The 26,667-nt window shown below is 32.5% G+C and overlaps 1 protein-coding gene across 1 annotated transcript in view; it reads right to left on the bottom strand.

Moving 5' to 3' along the window:
• Cdk5 (Cyclin-dependent kinase 5) overlaps positions 1-26,667 on the bottom strand; it is a 174,664-nt gene that overhangs the window by 13,474 nt on the left and 134,523 nt on the right. The window contains exons 7-9 of the mRNA XM_090402308.1: positions 17,932-18,028; positions 14,813-14,882; positions 4,507-4,567 (exon numbers count right to left, since the gene is read on the bottom strand). Of these exons, the coding sequence (XP_090258434.1) occupies positions 4,507-4,567; positions 14,813-14,882; positions 17,932-18,028 (228 nt within the window). The remainder of the gene's footprint in view (positions 1-4,506; positions 4,568-14,812; positions 14,883-17,931; positions 18,029-26,667) is intronic.

The raw sequence follows: 26,667 nt of genomic DNA, 5'->3' as shown, positions 1-26,667 counted from the left end.
GAATATGCATATTGACAATAGAAGTAGAAAAGCTAATATTGTAGGAAGTCAAATGAATGAATTTATATGGAATTACAGACAAATTTGTCAAAATACTGAACTAGCTGTGTAAAATATAATGTTAGAACCAAATTTGACTTATGAATCTGAGACATGGGTTAGAAATAAAACACTTGATCAAAGAATGTTGAGTGAACAGATAGCATGAATGGCTGTATCATATTAAAAATGAGGATATTGGAAAAGAACTCACCATTGCAAGCAGTCAGGAATGTGTTAGCAGAGCTAATTTCAGGGTGGTACAGTCACTTTAAGAGAATGGATGAGGAAAGGTTATGTACATTCTGGCAAAAGAAGTATTTTTTGCCAGAATGGCAAGAAAAAGACCCAGAGGAAGACCAAGTTCAAAATGGATTACTACAAGAAGATTTCAGAAGACTAAAATTAAAGATCTGATAATAAATGAAGTCATGACAGATGACAGATTAATTTCGAGGAAAATTATCGATGCAAAGTTAATAAGGATGTAACCTTTTCATGTAGTATTAGCAAAATATTCTGTAACCCCCCCCCCCAGATGGGGATGTTTATCAGGAATTTGATGATGTGTCTTAAATAATCTTTTAGATGTAGAAAATACAATTAACCCACTATAGCAAACTAGTAGGGCCAGATGAGCATATTGCTATAAAGAATAGTTAGCCATAGTGAATTTCTTTTACTATATCTTTTCCGTGTTCTGGTTAAGATTTTTCGGTAGTTGGTTATAGTAAATGCTGGTTGTAGTGGTGTTTGCCATAGTGAAAATAAATTGCAACCTGTTATGAGGCATGGCAGAAATGTGAATGTTAGACTACACCTTACATTGAGGTAAAAAAAATTAAGCACTATGACTAATTAGACAATCAGAGGGTATAATATATTATTTTTAAGGCACTATATAATAAAATCAAACAAACAAGCAATAAAGCTGCAATATAACAAATTATTATTAATGTTTTTTTTTATGTGAAATACAAACAGTACGAGATACAACCAAATTAATACAACTAATGTGAATCCAGCTTAAAACACATTAGTAATAAATAATTGTAGAACAAAGAAGCAATTCAAAAAAACAAAATCCAAGGTAAATAGAAATACATCAATCAATGTAAACCCATAACAGCAAGTACCGTTCTAGAAGGATCATTAGATAATTTATTATTTTTATTTATGTACAACATAAATAAAATCTGAAACTTTCAGGATAGAGGGAGAAATTCCTCTGATCTAAATTTGGATGGTGTAACAAAGCCTCTGAACTTTGAATAGTTGTTCATATTTAAAACTACTTCATCTTCTCCAAAGAGAAGGTGATACTGTTTCCAGAGGATACTGTGTTTCCTCTCAATACTGTGTCATGCAGGACTAGAATTTTGAGGTTTAAAGTACCCAATGTAGTATCGATGTTCACTAATCCTTTTCTCCCTCAGAAAGATCTGGTTCCCATGCAAATACTGAAGGCAATGAGAGAGCAGACAGACTAGCTAAAGAAGCAAGATACTTACCTAAAAAATTACATCCAATATCACTAACTGATGCTAACTTTGTCACAAAAATAAGATTAGTAAAATAAACTATCAAGAATGAAATCAGCAAAATTAATGAAAATAGAGAAATAACCACAATCATTAATAGACTAAGAACAGAACATTTTAAAGGCATGAAAATTCTTCCAGACGGTACATCCATATTAGAAGCTATGAAATATGCAAGAACTGTCCAGGAGTCAAACTAACACTTGCTCATATCTATTCTTGTCCAGGAATTGCCACTGCTCTACAGAAAATTGACAATAACACTATAGAAAAGCTCTACTCCAAAGTTCAACAGACTGCCAAAGCAGTTCTACAGGCTCACAATCGTATCTTGAAGCTCTTCAATGGACTTGACAACAACAAAGATCTTTTTTTTTTTTTTTTTTTTTTTTTTTTTATGTGGAACCTTGCATGAGAAGTTGGTTTACCTATAGTACACTAGCACTATAGATGGGGAAGAAGGAACCTATTCAAATTTATCTTGAAGAAATGTGGATTGTATTCCTCAGGAAATAAAAGATGTCAGACTGTTCCAGAGGGCAGCAGAGGGAAGGGATGAATGATCAGGAGGAGAAATTTGTTCTTGTAGTCTGTGAGTTTGGAGATGCATTGCAAAGGAGTGTTGATTAGTTGCAACATGCACTGGAACTGATTTGACAGAGAGTGGGTGTATTATTGATACTAATTCCGATGAACAGTGGCCATAGAAGTATTTGTAGAAGATGCAAGCAGTAGAAACTGGAAACCTGTACGAATGTGAGTGAGAGGTCGTTGATCAGTCTGACTGTTCTCTTCTGTACAAAGTCCAGTATCTTTAGGGAGATCATAGAGGTGGTGCCACCTCAGATATTGGAGCAATATTCAATGGTTGAATGGATGTGATTTGTATAAAGTAAATTTATATAAGGGTTGCAAGTTTGTCTTTTGTAGTCTACAATAGATTAGAAATTGATCTGCAATTTTGAAAAATGACTGCTAATTATGAGAAAATATTAAAAAGACTTCTTAAAAATGTTAGCTATTTAGCTTTAAGCAGTATTATCATGGTTAATTCTGACACCATTTCTTTATTCACCATATATCTCTTTCTGAACCTTAACTTTACTTAAACCCCCCCCCCCCCAGATTTCTTCATATTTTGTTATCCATGCTGGTTAATTAACTTGGAAGGACACTTATAAACAGAAAGAGGATGTACAGTTATGCCCCACCCAGCCAATTTCTATATGCAGCATTTCAAAATGCATGCATGCTCTTGATGACTTCTCATTTGGCCATACAGTTCAGACGCATTACTTGTTCCTCCTCCACCAAAACAGTCAGAATCCCATTTATTGCAGGAAAAATAAAATTACAATAGTCTTCTTTTTGATATATTGAATATGATATCATAAAAACATTAGATAGAGCTACCAACCTCTGTTCCAATCAGACTTTTCTTGCAACTGAATTCTCGATTCTCCTCTGTTCGTCACACCTTACTATTCAATAGTTACAATGCCAAAAAAATTAACAGAATACCTTTCCTTCCTGCATCTCACATCCCTCTCAACATACAGATTACAGTAATTAGAGATTACAAAGTTGCTTTCCAGCTTTGGTGGGAGATCTAAGATTACAGTTCACAGAAGTCATCTTCTGTAGTCCTAAGAAGACCACAAAAGATGCCCTCTTCTGTTTTTGTTTTGTCCTCTTCTATTAGATTGTTTTGGGCTAACAATCTAATATATTTCACTTATTTATTTATTTTTGTTGTATAAGTTATTAAAATTCTCATATTGTATCCTAGATGATGTTTTTGTAACAGGGAAGAAATAAGAATCATTAAATCTGTATTTACAGATTTAAATAATTAAAGATGTAAATTTTGTTTGATTAAAAAATATGTGGACCATGTGCTATTTCCATGCTAAACCTTCACATGGTCCACATATTTTTCAATCAAACAAAATTTCTAGTTTCTTGCTAACTATAAAAGACAAACTTTCGCCTCTATCTCTAGCTCATGTTTACCAGATTCCTTCTGAGTAGACATCAGTCTGTGAAAAAAAAAAAAAAAAAAAAAAAAAAGGATGAGTGATCATCAGTACTAGCCTTAGATTGCAAAAGTCAGGTCCTGCACAACATACTGAGATGAAACACAGTAACCCCCCCCCCCCAGAACAATTTCATCTTTTCTACAGAAGTAAAGATGATTTCAATAAAGAATTATGTCTAATGTGTGTTTACTCTTGATTACTATGTGCATAACGGTTAAAATAGAAACAGAGATACAATATCTAGACAAGTACAAGAGAACCATATTCCTGGACTTGTATCTTTGTTATTTAGCAAACACAGAATGAGTATGAGTTTCTTCTGATCTCTAGCTGCCCCCCTCCCCCAATTTCCACCCTTATCCAATCATAGATAGCTTGCCTGAGGACTGTACCCTTCAATTTAGGTCTATCACCAACAGCAATCCATAATGAACATTTATATGATTATCTATTTTTTTCTCTCCTCTTTACTACAGCAAAATATAATACAGTACAATTTGTTTTATCTCCTCAATCATTACCTTCTAACAATGAATATAAATATTTCAAAAATCTAACAGGTTATTTTGTGTTCAAGAAAAGAAATAATTTAATAAACACCCTGCCACAAATAAAAATAGAATCTACTGGCAGCATGTTTGTTCATAGGTGGATGAAAGAGTTAAAAAAGCACATTTGAAATTCATTTTTTACTTAGCATAATGGTTAGAATAGAAACAGAATACAATATCTAGACAAGTACAGGAACCATATTCCTGGACTTGTATCTTAGTTATTTAACAAACACAGATTTACACATAAGGTTTAGAGAGTACAGAAATATAATTCTTATCCATTTTACTCATGCACATGTTAACAATGCAAATAAAACAAAGAAGTAAACAAACTCTATAATCAGGTAGCTGAGTCATTCCTGGCCAAGTTTCTTCTGTTGGTGTTCCTAACAATATTCACACATTAAGGAAAGAAATATAAAGAACAAATAAGAATTCAAAGTTATAAAAATTAGAATGAATTACTCTGCTGGTTTTAAATATAACACCCTGCTAATTTGTATAATTTTTTTAGGTGAATCATACACGGGTGGGCTAAGGATTAGATATTTAAAACTTTGCTCTAGAGTCTAAACATCGGAATTTTTCAAGCCACTCAAGGCCACCCATTAGCTGGGTGGCAAATGGTATGACTGATATTCTTTTTGCAAGAACAATAAATATAAAATAAAATACAAAAAGAAAATGTGTTCCAGTACATTTCACAAGAATCTGTAAGTCTGGTTAGAGTTCCTGTAAGAAGGACTAACATTAATAAGTTGCAATAAGATGGCATATACTAAATATGGTGATCCTTACACTGTATATAATATATGATTAATGCACTACTGGAATTATCAGGAGCCCTCTACAAGTCTTAAGACTTATACTGCAAAAACAGTACAGCATGTGGTATAACACCCAATATCTTGCTCTTGTGATAACTAATTCATAATTAATGTGAAAGACTTCTGCATAGATAGCTACATGTTCTTTATTTAACATAGGGAAAAAAGAAAATGTCTTAAGATGCTTAGTGAACAACTTTCTAAAATTGTTTCCATGCTGGTGGATATTATGATAATCTAACACACTTAAAATTTTAGAAATGGTTTCTGATCAACAACCGTTTTTCAAACTGGTCTATTATTGGTTAGGTCTCTGATATGATTGGTTCTTACATTTTGAGCTTCAAAGCCAGTCCTTTAAAAAAAAGTATTCATAAATTGATCTATATTTTAAATTTCTTCGAATGGTTTTTTTTTTTTATGTTATTTTTTTGTTTTCGGAATAATCTTGCATCTCCCATTCTGTTTAAGTGAATATCTCATCTTAGATTAGCTCTGATTACACAATGCTGAATATTAATAATGTGAAGTTCTTCTATGATATTTTATATATATATATATAAAACAATTAGAATTTTTACATTAAAAGTAATAGAAACATGCCATCAAAACTTATTTTTAATAATTATTTCTGAAGAGAGTAGGAAAATAAAATGTATTGTGATTCTGTCAACATATTTTTTAATACTGTATCAATGACATTTTAAGGGAAAGAGGATGTAAGATATCTGCTATTTAGCAATGGCTGATTTAGAAAAAAGTAAATAAATAATTAAAAAGGAAAAAAAGTAAGTTTTTAGTTTTATTATACATGTAAAAATTTTATAAATGTAAAATGATGCATTATTTCTTGTGATTAGAAATTTATTTAGTAATGTTTTGTGTAAAATAAATCTTTGTATAGTTACAGCTTATCGCAAACTGTTTAATTGTGATATTGAGTAGTAAAAAGGTATCACCTAAAATTTAGTTACAATTATATAACTTAAACTAGAGAAGAAAATATTGGACTTTCCAATGAACTTTTCCTGAAGAACTGTAATATTGTTTACACAAAGAGCGGTGATTTTATTTTTGTTTCACCATTACATTATTTGCTGCACCAGCCAAGTGCACTTGAGTCAAGTTCATATTTCCAAAGAGGAAGTTGATATGGAGAGAGAGAAAAACAGAACAGGTTTGGAAAGTGGGAAGTTTAGGGGGGAAATATAGTTTAAAGGAAAGAATGTTTCTTAAGTAAAAAAAAAAAAAAAGCTGGAAAAGAGCATCATGAGAAAAACAAACAATTCTTCCAAAATTAACAGATAATTTATTTTGAAGGAAAATCTAAGTTGGAGTGTAGATAAGAGATAAAAATAGTTATATAGTTTCTTCCAAAGTAATTCTAGTTAAATGTTTTTGAACACAAAAAGGATAAACTTTGTTTTATGCTCGAGGTTAAGGAAAAAGTTTCTGGAAAAGAAAAACAGAAACTTAAAAATTATCTTTATATTACAAGGAAAGAGAAAAAAGAAACTGATAAGTTAATGAAGACATAAAAGAAATATTATCTTACTTCAGAAAGGCAGTGCAAAAATTATTTTTCTGTTTTCAAAGAAAAGAAACAAAACAAGTACGAGTTTCTTCTGATCTCAAGACCAAGATTCTCAGAATATCTAATCCTTCTTATCCCATCCTAAGATTTCTTCGGTTACCTCAGCTTAACAGTGAAAGTGATAATTCTTCACATTTGTTAACACGTAAGGTCATTATTCACAACACAATAATGGCATAAACAGCTTTTGTTCTTTTTTTTTGTTATATTGCATAATTATCACAATAGACTGTTAATTTTCCATGAATTTCTCAATCCTTTTGCTCTTGATTTAACACCTTCCATATTTAAAGCTGATTCTAACATTCCACTGTTACACAACGTGTAACATGAAAGTACAGCCACATAGTGTACTTCTGTAAGACCATTGTCATTCTAGTCTCCATTATTGAGTATGTATTGTAAAAATGTCTTTGATAATGCCAGCTTGAGCTGGCAAAACATCAAGTCGTACTTAATTTAGTTATTTTACTCTGTCGATGTAGTTTGTTCCCAAAATTTTCAACATGAATAACTACAACTACGGAAATCTCAATATGGAAGCACAATGTCTTTATGGAAAAACTATCATAGAAGACACGAAAACCTACAGCAAGGTATGTGCCATAAAAGCCAGTTTCCTTAACCGACTCACTTGACGCTGCCATGACAATAGTCTAATCCCTACATGTGTCAGGATTAGACAAAACTTTCTCCCCTCAAGCACTCAGAATCTATACAAATGCCAGCCTTTCTTAATTAAAGAACAAACACAAAATGCCCACGGGACTTTTAGTGTTTTCAACATAAGATGTCATGACTTCCATCTCAAGCTTTTCCAATCAGTTGAGGTCTGATATTTGGGCATTTGGAGAATGGCCCTCAGCTGATGACTGAAAATATTTTTCTAAAATAAAAGAAATTTAATCAGGAAGTTTGATGTGCTCGAAACAAAGAAAAGTGTCACATGACTTCTGGCAGACAAAGTAATTCATATCTTGTCAGATTATGCACTTTTGAGCAATGAAATAAAAATTTTAAGCCAACACTTCAATTTTACTATAACACCTAAGAAAATTTTGTGTGCACAGATCATGACAAACATAAAATTCAACTGCAGGTGAAGCAGACTCTGTTAGACTAAAAGCCTTAAACTTACTTCAACTTCTAAACTTCAGTTTTAGATTGAAAATCTAAAACTGAATAATAACATATAATAAAAGCAGACAAAGGTCCATAAAACCTGGAGCCTTTCCATGATGCCATAAATTGTCTTACCTATAAACTTGCTAAACATCTGGCATCTGAACTCAACAAGCATTTTGGCAAGACACTGTCTTACATTAATAACTCTACACTCTTTAAAACTGCTATACAGTACCACCTTCAATTAGGTGAAAAGGATTGCTTAGTAAGCTTTGATGTATTAAATTAAGGGGATAAAAATCTCTTATTGTTTTTCAGTCAGTATTCGAAACTCTAAGATCAAAAACTATGATCTAAGTGTTTCATGCCGACGAACTATCGGCGAATCCAAGCATAAGTGACCACTTGGTAGTACCACACCAAGGCAACTCGATGCAAAGGTGGAGCAAGCTCCCTCACTATTCTTGATATTTTCTCATAATGTAAAAACACACAGCTCCTAGGAGATGTAGTACCGCATTACATTTCCTAGGAGCTGTGTGTTTTTACATTATGAGAAAATATCAAGATTAGTGAGGGAGCTTGCTCCACCTTTGCATCGAGTTGCCTTGGTGTGGTACTACTAAGTGGTCACTTACGCTTGGATTCGCCGATAGTTCGTCAGCAAATCCAAGCATATCGTAGCTTTGATTTACGATACTACGATTTAAAAATGCTTTGATCGTAGTTTTTCGATCTTAGAGTTTCGCATACTGGCTGAAAAAACAATTAGGGATTTTTATCCCCTTAATTTATCAACTTCGCCAGAAAAAAAATAGCCGTTTGGCTTTTCATCTAAGCTTTGATGTATTGTCTCCTTTCATTAATGTTCCAGAAGATGATATGCTAAAGGTGCTTTCCAACCCCCCACCCCCAATATTTGAATGCATTTTAGGCACAGCCTTAAATCAAGGTATTTTATCTGGAATAACCAGTTCTTTAAATAAACTGAAGGTGTAGCAATGGGTTCCCCAATTTCACCCCATCACTAACTTACACATGTACATGGAATCCTTTGAAATGTTGGCATTAAATTTAGCCCCACCCCCCTTCAAGCTCGAAGTACAGCTGAGGTATATAGACAATGCCTTCGCCAAATGTTTACCCATAAGCTCTTTCCAACTTTTTATAATTCCTCAACAATCACTTGAATCACTTTTACTATTGAAGAGGAAAAGTAAAGGGGGAGGTCTAGTCTTCTTGGATACTATAGTTACAAGGCAAGTAGATGGGGATGAGTCTCTTATGTGTTCAGTCTATTAGAAGCCTGCCCACCCACAGGCAGATTTACATGTTACTTCATATCACCATTCTGCTTCAAAAATTGGAATATTCAAAACTTTAGCCTCTGGGGAAGAGCAAATTTCATCCTCAGGATGGACAGTGCATCTGGAATAAGAGACACTACTTATTACACTTTTTGAACAGAATGATTACAAAAACAAAAACTCATTAACTTCTAAAAAGGAATTCCTGCTCCCCGAGCCTGACTATATATACACCGTAACCTTACATTATATCAAAAGTACAACATATAAACTGGGCAAAGCTACTACATAGATCTCTGCTTAAAGCACAGAGACTGTTCCTAGAAGATACAGAAATGATGGTGTAATTCTACATAAATTTTGGTAGACTGCCTTATCCACAAAACACTGCAGTAGACAGAGAGAGAGAGAGAGAGTCGCTTTCACTTTCCATGCATGAGTGTCCTTGTTCTAGTGTTGAGCATGTATCTTAAAAATGCCTTTGATAATGCTAGCTTGAACTGGCAAAATTTCAAGTTGTAAATACTTAATTTAGTTATTTAATTCATGTATTTACATAGTTTATTCTAGAAAATTTTTAACATGAATAATTGCAACTATGGAAATCTCATTATACAAAATTTTGAATGTGTAAAGTTAATTTAATGGATGAAACTCATTTCTGTAAATCTGAGAAAGAATATGGAACATTGAACACAATTTTTCAGATCTCAAATCTGAATGAGATGATCATTAAAAGAACCAAGGATACTTGTTGTTCCCAAGGTATATTACAAAGCATGTTCACTAATGCCAGAGTAGGAACAAGAGTCAGGCAGTGTAACAGGAGTAGAATATAAGGGATATAGTATTTTTAGGTGGCCACGATAGTACAAAAATTGGAATGAGCAAAAGCATAGGTTTACCAGGAAGGTAGAGTTTAGGGAGGTACTACATTTGAAGTTTTTTTTGTCTTCTACACATACACACAAGCATATATGTGTGTGTGTGTGTGAGAGAGAGATAAAAGGCTCTAGGACAAAAAGATATATAATGGGTTACTAATATGAGCAAAAAGGGACATGAATTATAGGCATTGCCAAATGGCAAAATAAGCATAGGACAAGTAATCATTATGGATAGTGTCAACGATGGGGGCATAGAATGGAAACACAAAAGAGCAGGAAGGAAGATAAATGAAATATTGAGAGACAATTACCTTAAACAGCATATGATAGGATGTAACTGGGGTTTGAGAGTACTGGATCCAGTGATAGCATAAGAGAATTTGTCTTTTGTCCAGAACTAAGAGGTAACCATTTTATCTCTGAATCGAGAGTCATGCAGTCATGACCTAAGGTGTGGCTAAGCAGGTGACATTTTCTTTTAAGAAGGGGATATATGTGGATCTACAATGCTTGCGATTATAACAAACTCATGAACAAATTGGAGTAGAGCTGTGGTTTAAGAAACTGCAAGGGAACAATGTTAGGAATGCATAGGAAATAATTAAGGAATATTTAAGGAAAGAAGTATCAGATGATATATATTCAAAGATATATAAAGAGAAAAATAATCAAGCAAGGTCACGAGCAATGCAGTCACATGCAGGGGTGACTAGCGTGGAAAGGAAGGAAGAAATGCAAAAGCAAATGAGAGAAAATTAGCTGAAGAGGCCAAGCCAAATACCACAGAGTTCTTTTGCAAGTCTCCAGTAATCAGGATGGTAGTCTCTCACCTGACTACGAAATTATCTAACACCTCAAGACCCTTCAACCAAACAATAATGTTGGCTGGTAAGTGGAAATATACACCTAAACCTCTTTTTACGGGATATATACATTCCTAAAAATCACATGTAAATAGAATTCGCGTAAAAAGAACTACTGACTCCATAGAAAAAGTGAAGATTGGTTCCAAATCTGAAATATAAACAAAATAATGAAAAAAAAAACAAATATTAAATTCGTTAGGATCATAAGATTTTTATTTACATTTCATGGAGAACACACATACATATAAAGAATTTTAATAACTTTAAAAAAACATATTTTAATTGTTTGCTAACGATTCTATAAAAAAATTATGTTATTTGCTATCAGTTTCTGACAATAAACACGAAAGCTTTCATTTTCGTGAGACTGTAATATCACTAGAACTACTAGATATGGTATTATCGTCATCGACTTCCACCTCAACTTGTGGAATTCTTCTTCTTGTCATGTCTTGAACAAAAGTACCACTGGTTGTTTCAGTAGTTTTAGGCATGAACTCGGTTATTAATCGCTGTGTTGATGCTTTAGATAAGTCGCAATTAACAACTTAAGTTCACGTGAAAACTTCCCAGCACATTCTTCATTTGGATCATGTCAGGCAAAATAATTGCCTAAATTACTGGCCAGTTTAAGACCTCCTTTAATAATATCAGCAGTAAAATTAGAATTATCTTGATCATTATCATTAACTTCTTCGCTTTCAGGAGTCTCAGAAACAATCTCCACTGTTTCGTCTTCGCTAAGAGGTTTATCAATTAACAATTCTTCGATATCTTCCGAAATAAGATCATCGAATCCTTCTCTGCCAATTTCACATGCCAAACTTATTATATTGGTGAATTTTACAGTATGATTGAAGGGAACAGGAGCATTCTCTTTAACACATGCAGGCCAAATAGCTTTCCAGCATGCATTCATAGTTTCTGGTCTCAATTCAGATAACGATAATCGAACCTGATCAATACAATCCATAATTGAAAATTTTTTCCACACATCCATAACTGACAGTGTTTCATCATCATTTAGCTTGTTCAAAATGTGCTGAAATGTTCATCTGACATAATATGTTTTAAAAGTCGCAATTATACCCTGATCTAGAGGTTGTAGCAATGATGTGGTATTGGGCGGCAGAAAAAAAAAAATGCACATTTGGGTGTTCTATGGCAGGATGACCGGGTGCATTATCAAGAATCAAAAGCACTTTAAAATCGAGACCCTTGTCATTCAAATAGCATCTAACCTCTGGCACAAAATGTTTGTGGAACCACTCAGTGAAAATATCAACGGTCACCCAAGCTTTTTTGTTGGCCATCCAATGAACTGGCAATTTTTGAAAATCTACGTCTTTCATTGGCTGTGGTCTTAATGATCGATTTATGAGCAGTGATTTTAGCATCCGATCTCCTAAAGCGTTCGAACAAAATAGGAGTGTATGCGATCCTTTGCCGCTTTGAACCCACCAACAGTTTTTTGCATTTTTGATAAGCAAGTTCTGTTTGGCTATTTTTTCCAGAAAAGGCCGGTTTCATCCATATTCCAAACTTGTTCATGAGTGTAACCTCCATCTTCAATTATTTTAGCAAGTTTTTGTGGAAATGCTTTAGCAGCTGTTTCATCAGCAGAAGCCGTTTCACCTTTAATTTTTATATTACGAAGAGCATGTCTTTTAATAAACTTAGCCAGCCAACCATTGCTTGCATGAAATTCATATTTTTTACTCGATTGAGATAAAGTATCTGGCTGCAGTTTTTTAATCTGTTCATAAAATCTCAATGCTGATTGCCTGATGGAATTAACTGAAAAAATGGAATTAACGTACAAAAAAGAATGCCGTCAACTGGCATTCTTTTTTGTACGTTATCTTCTATCCACATCACTAAAGTTTTTTCGGCCTTTTCTAGAACAACATCTCTTGTGTATGATGATAATTTCGCACTCGATTTTGTACCAGAACATACCGCATTTTTAATAGACTCTTCATTTTTCTTTATAGATCTGACAGTTGATTCAAGGAATCCAAAATGCTTACCCACATCCGTCGCACCTTCTCCAGTTTGAAGACGATCTAAAATTTGAATTTTTATATCCAAGAAAACGGCTTTACTGTTTTTTTTTTTTTTTGGTTATCGGCAACATCATGTGAGGGCAGGATTAAAATCTTCGGTTAATGAAATTAAAGTTTGAAAATTACATATAGCTTACCATTTATTATTTCTTGGCAAAATTATTAATTTTATAACACGATTTTTATTTTGATTTCACTTAAAAAATGCAAATGCAAAAAATGCGGTAACTGTGTTGTCTACTCAAACACCAAATTCAAACTGCTAAGAACTGCTTTTTTTGTGCAGTCAGTTATGTAATTCGGGGAATTCCCAATAAATGAAATTCATAAGAATTTAGAATTTTCTTAATTGAAACGAGAATGTAAAAAAAAAAAAAAAAAAAAATTCAGAATTTTCTTAATTGAAACGAGAATGCAATTCTACAAAATTCTCAGAATTTTCTTGAATTACAGATTTTTTCCTAACTTAGATTTAGGTTGGTCACGTAAAAGTGAATAAAAATTGCACAAAAAAAAATTATTTTTGATATCCCAATTCGCGTAACTCTGAATTCGCATAAAAATAGGTTTAGGTGTAATTCATACAGACAATTATGCTAGCACAGTTTATTATTTAGCAGTTCTGCAAAATAATAATAGAACTTTATAATACTTTTTTTTTTAAAAAATTAGTTCTTAAGATTGCATTTATTTATTTATTCGTATGGAGTTTCGTCCCTTTTTCTCCCCCGTCTCTTCTGCGGCACGTTGAGCCCCCTCATGGGGGGGGGGGGGTTAAGTATTTATGACTGTAGATCCGTATCTGTTCATGTGGCCGGTTTGCCTGGTTGTGGGAATCAAACCCTGCTGTCCATGCCCAAGACCGGCTAACTTGGCTATGGCTGAGGAAGATCCTAAAGCTCCTCACGTCACTGATGGGAATCAAGCCCAGGACACTCCTTCCCCAGGCATATGGTTGCAAAGCGTATAGCCACTCGGCTAACTGCAGACAAGATTGCATTGTAACTATAGCAAGTAAATATGCATTCCCCTTCCCTCCATTTCAGACTTATATGCTCTGATTTAGACATGAATCAAGTTTCCAGTTTATCCTGCATTTGCATGGACATTAAATGATCATTAGGCAGACCTATTAGTGAAATTGCTGTCAAATGCCTTGACATTTGACAGCATTTCACACAGGAGACTGTACACAAACTCAAAGGATTAGGTATGAAAAACTGAATTGTGACATGGAGAATATAATGAGCATTATATTAATGGTAAATTGCTTCAAGTGGTCCATGAAGCCAGAGCCCTGAAAGTTAAGTTGGACCAAGAGTTGAGGTTTAAGGGTCACAATGCTAGAATGTTAAAGATAACATTAGCTTGTAGGAATGAGGAAGTTATTCTCTCTGACATTCAAAAGGCAGGCCACATCTGGACTATTTTACAAAGATGTGATTCACTTGGGTTCAGTGAAATAAAGAGATTGTTGATAAAGATTCAATAGAGGTTAATCAAGATATATCTGGCCTAAGGAATTATGAATACAAAAACAAACTGAAGAAATATAGTTTTCAAAGTTTCAGAAACAGAAAATGACATGAGATATGATAGAAACATATAAGAAAGGGATCTTAGTATAGATCTGTAACAGATCTATTCTAAGTATGGTAGGCAGAAGGAGAACCAAGGATAGGGGGTCAATTCCTGAAAGCTGAGTAATATGATGTCCACGTTCGTCATATGGGGGTGTGATGAGTTTGTTATATGGGCTACTATCTAATGCTATGAATGCATCTTCAGTGAATGTGATCAAGGAGAGATATAACTATTTAGACAATAAGACAGAACAGACCATCACTTAATGAGGCCTTGCACTCCCTCATCATATCATAATAATACACTAAATATTCTCAAATCTGATTCACAGAAGAGATTTAAGGAATTAAAGTAATAGTGTTTCAAAACCAAATGAAGGATATTTAAATATTCGTTTCAGCTGATCATCAACATCACTTCCAGGAAAAAGTGGACGACCTGCATTTGCTAATTCTGTAAATACATAAAAAATTATCCAAAAGAACTTTCATGAATGCAATAATACATTATTAATAACACTTTACAAATTTTTAACTGTAGTTATCTCTGAAGTTCACCCAACAAATAATATTTAAGACATTCAATAAACTGAGGATTACTTATAATCAATGCAGGATATCAAGTTAAATTTTCATATCGTACAAAAAAAAAAAAATCTCACATCGGAGAAATACCTTGTTTATTAAGTGATATCTGGTAATGTGCCAGAGAAATATTCTATATCACTTTGGACAAAAATGCTACCTTTAAATATTTTTACTGTTTATATAAAGTAATGGAGATGGCGAGTAATGGATATACCTGCCTATCAGGAACATCAAGGAGATCCAATTCTGATATTTAGTATATTTTGTGGTATCCTCTACAAGAATTAAGTGTTTTATGAAGTATTACACCCATTGATGCTGTTATCAACAGTTTCTTGGAATGTTGCTGACATGATGTTTCCACAAGGAAACATCATGTCACCAGAAACACCAGAACGTAATTTCTTAACAGTTTGTGGAAATCCTGCCAATCCTTCTAAATCCTTTTGAATTAAAAAGGGTGACACTTTTCCTATTGGCTTTTCATCTGTTGCATAGATGATCAGAAACACTGGTACATTTATACTGGTATCACATATACGTTGTTTCTTACTTGTGTTACCAAATCTGCAGCATTTGGTGCAGTTATAGCATTTGCTGTATCTACAGCAAAAACCACAGATGGACATGCACTGACCAACAAGCAATGACTGTGCTTGGGAGTGGAACGCTATACCAGCACCACAGCAAGCCTTGGGTCCTAAATCCCTCCCACCCAGCCACTGGGTGAGACAGAGCAACACCATTGACCCTTGAAGCCAAGCCATCCAGGACTGCTCATCTTGCCAAAGAGGCTAAAGTAGCACAGGACCACCAGGATCCTCCTTTCCAGATGTCCACAGGACTCACTACATGGCAAATATCAAAGCAGGCTGTTAGATCCTAGTTAGGGTAGTCTGGAAGAAAGGATAGTAAAAAAAACTCAGGAGAAGTAAAAAAATGAAAAGGGCCAGTATCATAACTGGGAAGTTTCCTCCACCATGAACAGGTGCCCCAGAGGGAGGCAACTAACATAAAAAAAGGAAAAAGTTGGTCCTTGTTTGAGATCAAAACAGCAGTGTAGGAAATGAATACCAGACTTATAGAAATGTTTTGCAAAAATCTGAAGAATACAACAAAGCTAATAATAAGTACCAAGCTGGATTTCTGTTCAGGACACAGAATGGCTATTCATCACTAACATCATGTTGCAACATACAGATGTGCACAAATTCAAATGGAGAGAAGATCATAAGAACAATCACACTAACATATACTGATAATAATACTGAAATATAATAATAATAATAAATACTAACACAATGTTCCATCATAAAGATGTACACAAAGTCAAATGACAAGAAAACACAAGAAATGTCCAACGACTATATTATTACTGACAGCAATATAACCAGTGGTGAGCTATGGAAATTTTAACAAAGGGCTCACATCGTCGGGGAAAAAAAAAAAAAAAAAGGTAAAAATAGCGTATGCGCTTATTTTATTTTCAAACTTGGGTGCATCCGTTATAGAGGAGTTAAAACAATAATTCCAAATAATCTATACATTGCTGAATAGACTAATTTTTGTTAGGTATGAGTATGAGTTTGTTGCTTAATATGTTTCAAAAAAAATTTTTTTTTGAAAAAATAAAAAAGTAAACAAGAAGAACAAGGGGTTCACAAATTTGAGAAAAATTTAACAAAGGGCTTGCGCAAGCTCCTAATAGCTCACCACTGAATATAACCAGTTCAGGACATCGGGGCATACTGCGGATCTGAAATGGGAATTGATCACCATGAAGTGTTGGTCAGGATAAAAATGAATTTCACATTGAAAAGAAAAATATGTAAGAAAATTTTAAAAGGAATATTGAGTGACTGTATATTTAAGTCTACAGAAATGAACTGTAGACTTAAATATACAAATAATATTGGAGAAAAGATGAATGAGTTGAAAAACAGTTCTTGAAGATCCAGTTGTATATTCTGAAAAAAACTGACTGATTTAGCCAGAGATGCATGTGATTGTCTCCAGGGCTAGAAAAATTTAAGACATAATGTAGAACAAAGTAAGTTAAAGAGGTAATCTTTAATAAGCATCTTGAATGTTCATTCAAAGTATAAACAGTCATTAATTTAGAAATTTCTCTGTTAATACTTTTTTCCTATTTGCATAAAATCTGAAAATGTACAAGACATGTATGAAATTAGTAATTAAATATTGTTCTTTCTAAAAAATTTTGCGTAGTCCTTGCCTGACAAAAACTTCCTATGGATTTCAAATCAATAAAGTAGTTGTATATAAGACAGTTTGTAAACCAGTTTTAACTAGAGACCACAGATATATACGATCTGACAATATTTGATCCCTGAAAGATAATAGATTAGTTTGTAAGAAAATGAGATAACGCAGTATTTCAAGGAAGGTAAGAGACTTTTCATGTTGTACTATCATAGTGTCCAATCCTTGAGGGTAGCAAATATGATAGGATGATGATAGTGAATTTTCCAAGCTTCACAAAATTCTTATAATGAAGTATATATAAACAAAAAAGCACTGTGATGATCTGAAGTTTTTTAATTTTTTTATTATGTATCTGCCACCCACAAAAAGATTGTAAACTTGTAGTACATGAGTACTGTGGGCAGATAAGGATTTTTTTAAATAATTTTTATTATTTTATTTACAAGTGTTTAATCACCAGAGGGTTTTGAAAGATAAAATTAATTATCCATATTAATTTATCTGCACTTTCCCAAGACAAGGATGGCGTCAGATGTTTCGTCTTGAAGACTGTATTTCCAATATTCTTAATTTTAATAATATAAAAAACAGACTCATTTGGATCTTTCTCATTTTATGAACAAATGAAATAGTTCAATGAATAATAATAATCATCATAATATGCTACAATTAACTAATCTTGGTTATACCTGCAAATATGCAGCCAGCAGACCACATATCAATAGAGGTGGTATATAGTTTTGCCCCAAACAGAACATCAGGTGGTCGATACCATAAGGTCACAACCTAAGAAAGAAAAAGTGAGGAAAAAATAAAAACAAAGTTGTATTATGTTTGGTGCCTAAGAAAACAAAGAACATTTAATCTACTCAAATGAAAATATTAAATGAAACTTAGTAGAGTATCATGAGGAAAAAAAAAAAAAAGAAAGAAAGAAAGAAAGAAACCAAGCTAGTCTTAGAAAATAAAATCAGTGCTTTCTAGCCAATTATATTTTACTTTTCTATCAAAGGTAGGTGGTATATAGTGAACAAGCATGGCTTTAGCATTCAGTATGAAACACTAATTCCATTTGATGTAAGTGAAGTCATTTGCTACACTATGATCTTTGTAGTTATAGAAAAATCTACAGATCTCTAAACATAACAAATAAGTTGTTGGAATACCTGAATTTTAATTTCAATGAAAAAGAAATTCAGAAATAACAAAGAAATATCTTATATATAGTTTAGACAAGGGACTCCCACCTTTTTAGTTGTCAACTTAAAACTAGATGGAACATATATGACCCTACAATATATTAAATTGTTGTTCATTTAAAATTTACAATGTCAGTAAAGGAGAATAACATGCAGAAAATACCTAATTATATTTATGTCTCATGTCTGGGTTATTCTAATAATGGTTTTAAAACTGGATAATATCCAATGATGGTGACAGGTGGAAACCTCATGGTTAAAACTACCATTATTTTATTTTAATTAACCACTGCTGTTTAAATAAATACAAAACTGAATGAATCAATGCAATGATATAAGAAATGACTTTCAGATATCCTTATATAATATTATTATATATGGCACACCATAGTAGTGTGCTAATAAAGTAAATAAGGTATACACAACAATGTACCATTCAAAAAATAAACAAAAATAAAAACAAAACAGATTAAACTAAATAAATTAAATTTAAATAACACAATATTTATAACAGCAGTGACAGCTAAACAAATTTCAACATTCAAGATAAGCAACTTTTTCACTCCCCACCTCCACATTTCTTATCTGCTTTAAAGCCACACGTGTTAATATTTCTAATTGCCTACTTTTCCAATAAGAATAAATTCTTATTCTAAAACTAAACGCATGCAGAACGTTCGTGTGTATGTGTGTGTCTAAATGCAAAACACTTCACAGGGGTGGCAAATTTCATTATTCATGTAAATCTACTGCAAATTCAGCAGACTGAGGCTAGTAATTCTATAATCAGATTCTTTAAGAAATTAGCATTTTGTTAAAAACGGTGTCAAATCAATATATATGTAAAACATAAAATTTTATAATTTGTGAAGGACAACACCTGTTCAGAGCATGTTCATTTTTCACTTTATGTATTCAAACAGAACAACAGGGCATATTTGTCATCTATAATATATTCAAGAATATTCAAGAAAGTTTAGGAAATTTATTAAACTAAATATAAAGATGTGAGGAAAAACTTACCATATAAAACCACAATAACAGTTGGCCAGCATAAATGTCAATTCCTAACTTTTGGCATAAAAAGACCTGTCTAAAACTTATCCTGACTTGTGTAAAAGATGGCCCTAAAAGTTGAGATTTTAATATTATAAATAAAAAAATACAATATCAAATTTTAAAACATGTTTTAAATTTTAAAAATATTTTATAGCTACTATGTATTAAGTAAGTCGTTGCACCACAGAAGTTAGCCTTTCAAAACCTGGCAAACAATTTTTTTTAAATTATTCCACACTTTGACAACAAACAGTCATTAAATATTCTCAAAATACTTATTTAAATATTTTCCTAAACTAAAAAAATACATGATGCTTTCATTTTGTTAAGTTATAATACGCATATCATCAGTCACGTTCATTCTGACACAAATATAAAACAACTGTGTTTGTTTATAGTTAAACGATTCATTGGAAACCATCAATTTCATTTGAAACATCTTACAGTTATGTGTTAGTTATGGGCAGATTTAGCTAACAATAGTCTGAACCTAGATATTTTGCTTTCTGAGGTGAACCACATGCAATGTCTCTAAGATGAGGAGCACCTTTGACAAGCAGTACTTCAAAGTAGAAACCTTACTAGTTCATTTATTAATATGAACTAAGGGTAAAGCACCCAAAGAGCAGTTAGTAGTTACTTTTTCCCATACATATGGTGAAATCATGCAGGAATAAGTATAAAATTTTGGATCTTACACTTTGATGCTATGTATAACAAAAAGTATGAAATACATGTGACATCCTTTGACTATAAACATTAATATACAGTTATTTTAAAAATAATTATACATAGCTGATTCTTTCCTAACATCTATTAAAATATTCAATTTATATAATGTGGAATGAAAAGCTAGATTTATGATGAGAAAATCTTATTATAATAAATTTATGGAGACAACTACCATTTAATATAAACCAAAATATTTTGCTTATGTTAAATTGGAGTTACTTAAACATTGTACACATATCGACCATTGAATTAGAAACTTTTATTTAATATCATGTTGGATCTCCTTTAGTAGCATTAAATGCCTCGAAGTATGGTTTGTCCCTACAAGCCTTATCAGATGACCAAGATCACATTCCTGACAGACTGTCTTAGGAATATAGTTACACCTCTTAGACAAGCAAGTGGGTTATTTTTCTGCTGATTACTCACCTTTTAACAAACCAGTCAGCTCTGCTGTTTTCAAAATTGTGGCTTCAGTCAGATAGGTACCCACAATAAGCCATTTTTTGAAATCTGAAAGATCCTTTCTTTTTCCCATTGTGATCAACACTATTGATGACTACTGACTAGCAGCATTCTTAAATAGTTGTCTAGAACAGTGCTTCCCAAACTGTGGGCCATGCCCCCCCAAATCACCAAAACCTACGGCCCCCTTGGGGACCGTGAAATAATGAAAACAAATTAAAAATCTTTTAAGACTAAGTAGATTTTTTTTCTTAAAAGAAACGTATTTAATTTTTATTATTTCTTTTTGTTATTTTTAAAAATTTAATGGAAAAAAATCGCACATTGGTGCGGGTTCACAAATTTTGCTTCCTGCGTATTTCGGTGCTTAATGAATATTAGTAAATATATGCTTATTCATATAAGTTTCATTTCAAAGCAGAAATCTAAAAATTGTAGTTTCAAATATTTCATCTGATATTGGTGTAGCAGTATTGAAACACACCCATCACATTAAATTGTTATTAATTCTTTCTTTATTACTAATCGTTTTATGTTTCATGTGCTTGTACTGCAAATGTACAATAACAATATATCTATCTATAAAAAATATGAGATAATATGCTATGTCAAACGTGCATGTAAGATGCTAAAAATGTAATATCTGCCTTTGATTTTTACAATATTCGCTGTGTGTATGTGTTTTATATTGAATATAAATACAATAAATATTATAATAATATATGTCTATATTACGATTTTTTTTCGAGGGGGGCCGTGAAATATTTTAATTTTTCCAAAGAGGGCCCTGACATTCAGAAGTTTGGGAAGCACTGGTCTAGAACATATGGTGATGCAAGTGACCAAGTATTTTGCACATACACTGAGTAAGTGACATTTACATATATCTATATAAGGTTTCTAATTCAGTGGCCAGTATGTGTAGTTGTCTCCATAATTTTATTATAATGAATGTTGATCATCAAGCAACCATGAAAGAAAGAAGAAAATCTTAAGACTGCTGCTTGAGATAGACATGCTACTTCAGCGTTAAGAGGCATTTAGAAGCAGAGTTGTTACAAAGTATGCCAAAATACCTATATTAAAAATAATATACAGAAAACATGTAAAAACAGTAAAACTAGCTGGTTTTAATCAAGTTTGTGTTATTGAATTTACCATTCCAATAATGCGATATGAAAAAAAAAAAATATATATATATAAATAAATAAAATAAAAAAATTAATTTGTAAAAATTGTGCTTGGAAAGCTTAAGAGATATTATCCAAATCTAGCATTTCTAACAAAGTAATATAAACACAATTTCTTGATCATTAGAAAAATATACAAATCTTCTTTGTAGATCTGAGAAAGAGAGAGCTATCACAAGTTATCTTCAGTATATTTCTTTTATTTCCATGTATTAATTAACTAGGTAGTCTAGTTAATTAATAAGGTAATGTTAGACATCTATGGTAATTCTTCTAAGCAAAGAAGACTGATTTAGTCACAATCATAACCAAAGCAATTATGGTTATAAGCTTAGTGCATTATGGCTTCTAATTGTGTTCTTTTTTTCAGCTAGTCTGCTTGATTTATGTAACGAAAAATTTTGCTACTTCTGTATACATGACAAGCAGAGAAGAGTGACATACTGCACATTCACATGTGAAAGTCCACAAATGCAGATATTCAGTTCATGTCAGTTTCCTGGAACTCTGCATGATGAAAAGCAAAAATTATTAGCTGGATGGTTTGGAACAATCAAATGCCAGGTTTACAACTTTATGTTGGAGAGCCTATTAATAATTCTTATTTATAGATTCTTCTCTTAGATAAAATGGATATAATCATATTCTTAAATTATGACCATTAAGCAGAATGAGTTTGCATTAGACAATATCACTACTGGAGTGGCTAAGAACCTGCAATTTGTCACCACTACCATTCCTTTCTAACTAAACTGAGTTTCATTTTCTTCTACTTTGTAGAATGAGTAATGACACTGATTTTCTGCATGATTAAGAATATTTCAGGTTTCTATAGCATAGAATGAACCAATTTCTTCAAGATCTAGTGATAATTAGTTTAGATATGCAGTGAATAATCTTGCTGCCTTTATTCTGTCTATCTTAAAGGGAGTCAAACAGTTTTACCTGAACAGCTATTAAACTATGCCTTAATATAATAAATTTAGTTTAATCCTTTATTCAAGTGTGGGCAAACAAAGTTTGCACCTTATCTTCAGGACTGGGGTAAGGTGGTACAACACTGGGCAACTCGTTGCAAAGGTGGAGCAAGCTAACATCACTCCTATCTCGGTATCTCTCATAATGCAAAACGCATCTCCTTGTGGATACGTATAATGTTATGCATTAAGGGAAGGGCCACTACCCAGACTAGTTTCGACCTTCATTGAGGTCTCTTCAGTGGGAGCCAGGCCCAAGTGGAGACACCAGGCAGAAGCATTAGCAAGGTCAACTCTACCTACAGGAGTTGCCAAATGGTGTGCCACCTTTTTATTAAATTACTCTGGATTTAAAGAAAGATGTTGAAAGTTTATTTTTCACTTGGTTAGACTATAATAAATTTAGTTTAATCCTTTATCCAAGTGTGAGCAAACAAAGTTTGCACCTGAAAGTATCTTCAGGACTGGGGTAAGGTGGTACAACGCCAGGCAACTCGTTGCAAGGGTGAAGCAAGCTACCATCACTCCTATCTCAGTAACTCAACATCATCATCATCATACATATCAAGGATTTAGAACTAGTATGGCCTGTTCCAGCCTTAGAAGTCATCGTTGAATCGTTTAAGAGGACGTCCTGGTTTTCTTTTTCCTAATGGCATGTACTTTAAGGCTTGTTTTGGTAATCTTTCTGTTTTCATTCTTTGAACGTGTTCCATCCATCTATGTTTATATTTTTTAATTTTTTCAATTACTGGTTCTTGGTTTAATTCTTTCATAATATCTTCGTTTCTTTTGTGATCAAATAGGGTATACTTTGCAGTTTTTCTCATAAACTTCATTTCTGCTGTTGTTAATCTTTTTGTTTTATTGTCCAGATTTCGCTTCCATACATTAAGACCAGTAGGGCTAATGTATTGTATACTTTTAGCCTGGTTTGTTTTTGAACTAGGTTTGGTTTAAATATAGAGTTAATTACTCCTGTAATTTTTAAATATTTTGCAATTTTTATGTTTATATCGTTTTCATTTTCATAAGTGATCATACATCCTAGGTAGTTAAATGAATTCACCTGTTCTAAGATCTTGTTATCTAATACTATTTTAGTTCTTGCTGGATCTTGTCCTTTAAATGCCATAGTTTTTGATTTTTCCGTTGATATTATCATACCATAATCTTTGGATATCTCATTTAGATTGAAAATAGCTTTCTGTAAGTTATCTTCAGAATTTGTAATTATTATTTGGTCGTCTGCAAAGAGGAGAGTGTTTAAGTTAACTGTAGGTGAAAGTTTAATTCCTTGATGTAAATTTTTACTCCATTTTATTATTATTTCATTTAAGTAGATATTAAAAAGAGTTCCTGAGAGGGGACATCCCTGTCGGACCCCTTGGTTTATCTCTCTTGTATATGATAGCTCATGATTTAATCTTATTTGTATTTGATTATTTTCATATATACTTGTGACAGCTTTTAGGATATTATTTGGTATTTGTCTTTCTTTTAATATGTTAAATAATATGTTTCTTTGAACTTTGTCAAATGCTTTTTCAAAGTCAATAAATGCAATATGTGTTTCTAAATTATATTCTCTTCTTTTCTCTATTATTAATTTTAGGCAGAAGGCTGGGTCTATACATGATCGCCCTTTTCTAAATCCATTTTGTACCTCTAGAATAAAGTTTTCGGAATATTTCATTAGTTTGTTATTTAAGATTCTGATGTATATTTTGTAACATGAATTTAGTATACTGATACCTCTATAGTTTTTAGGGTCATCTCTATTACCTTTCTTAAAGATAGGAATCACAATTGCTTTTTTCCATTCTATTTGGGGGATACCAGTTGAGTAAATTTTATTTAAAAATAATAAGAGTCTTCCTTTGAATCTTGTTCCTGCGTATTTATATAGTTCTGAACCTAGCTTATCTTCTCCAGGTGATTTTCCGTTTCTTGTTTCTTTCAGGCTGATTTCTAATTCTTCTTCAGTTATTTCCTTTTCATTTTCGTTAATTGTTTGCCAGTTGTCTTTTTTAAAATATTTGTCTGTCCACAGTTCTGTGTAGTAATTTAGAAATTCTTCTAATTTCAATTCAGTGTTTAATTTTATGTTTTCTTTGGTATCTGCATTTAGGTGTTTCAAAATCTTATATACATTGGGTCTTATTTTATATAAATCATGTTCTAAATTAGAAACAAATTTATTCCATGATTCTCTATGTCTTTTTCTGACTTCTCTTTTAGATGATACAATCAATTTCTTTGATTGTATCATCCCAGATCTTCAGTTTTTTTTCTTTTATTGAATTTTTTGGTCTTTCCTAAGCTTTCATTTGCTGCTGCATTTAGTATCGTTTTTATATTAAGCCATTCTATTTCTATTTCTTCATTTTGTTTTATTTTATCTAGATACTGGTTAATTCTTTGTTCATATAGCCATTGTACATTTGTGTCATTCAATGGTCTAGTTTTATAAACAAATGTTTCAATTTTTCTTTCTGTTCTTGTTACTTGTAGCCATTTAGGTGGTAATCTTAATTTTATTTTAACAAGGAAGTGGTCACTGCTTATTTCATATCCTCTGTGAACTCTAACATCTAGTGAAAATTTTGATGTCTTTTCATTTAATATGAAGTAATCTAATATTGATTTCCATCCTCTTGCTGCCCAAGTATATTTATGTATGTCTTTATGTTTATAGAAGGAATTCATTATTTTTAGGTTATTATAAACTACAAAGTCAATCAATTTTTTACCATTTCTGTTTAGAGTGTGTTCTCCATGTATTCCTATATTATTATTAATTTTCATGTTTCCAATTCTTGCATTTAAGTCTCCTGCTAAAATTATGTAATCGTTTTTATTTATTTTATTATATATGTTTTGTAGCTGATTATAAAAATCAATATTATCCTGTTCTCTTCCTTCTTCTGGGGCATATAAACCAATTATTGTTAAATAGCCTCTATCTATTTTTATTCTAGCTTCTATTATTCTTTCATTCCATAATTTATAATGTTTTAACTGTTTTGAAATGGAGTTATGAATCCAAATCATGACTCCTGCTTGTGCTCTTTGCTCTCTGTCGACTCCACTGTATATCACATTAAAATTTTCAGTTCTCAGAGTTCCTTTTAATTTCTTTTTTGTTTCAGTGATTACTGCTATTTTAAAATTTCTTTCATTTAATAACTGGTCTAATTCTATTTCTTTATATGCTATTCCTCTTACATTCCAGTTTGCTATGTGTATTATATTTTGTCGTTTCCATTTTCGTTTTCCCTTTTCCATTCCAGGGTCGTTTCCATAGATTCAATCTGATTATCTTTTTCTGTCAGCTTACAAGTATGGTTATGTTCTCCATGTCAGGGGACTAGCCTGACAATGGAATAGTTCAGTGGTAGGGCTGCTACCTTAAGGCTTCTAAACTCGCCTTCTTCCGAATTTAAACCCATAGGAGGAATAGGGTATATTGAAGGGGGAAAGGGTAGATTATAGAAGAAATATAGTAAGGTTTATAGAGAGGACATAGTTGTAAGGCCAGAAATGAAAAGACCCCATGGCCCTCGAGTACTCTAATAGCACAAGTGTCATAAAGTAAGAAGAGTTGGCTGATAAGGCCTTATAGGAAAGATTAAAGTAAGTGGGTCTTCCTCAAAGTAGAAGAAGGAGAGGATAGATCCAGCTAGGGGTCCATGGGAGTGCCGCTTCCCTTACAATCAAGATGATTTCCCCTTATGGCCCTGTTGGTCCACAAGTCCTTATTCAGTATATTCGGACCACCCCACCATATATAGACACACACA

The sequence above is a fragment of the Typopeltis vanoorti genome, chromosome 13 (genome assembly GCF_054136105.1).
Source record: "Typopeltis vanoorti isolate ZY-2024b chromosome 13, IOZ_Tvanoo_1.0, whole genome shotgun sequence".
Taxonomy (NCBI): domain Eukaryota; kingdom Metazoa; phylum Arthropoda; class Arachnida; order Uropygi; family Thelyphonidae; genus Typopeltis; species Typopeltis vanoorti.
This window is presented reverse-complemented; position numbering and strand designations above follow the sequence as displayed.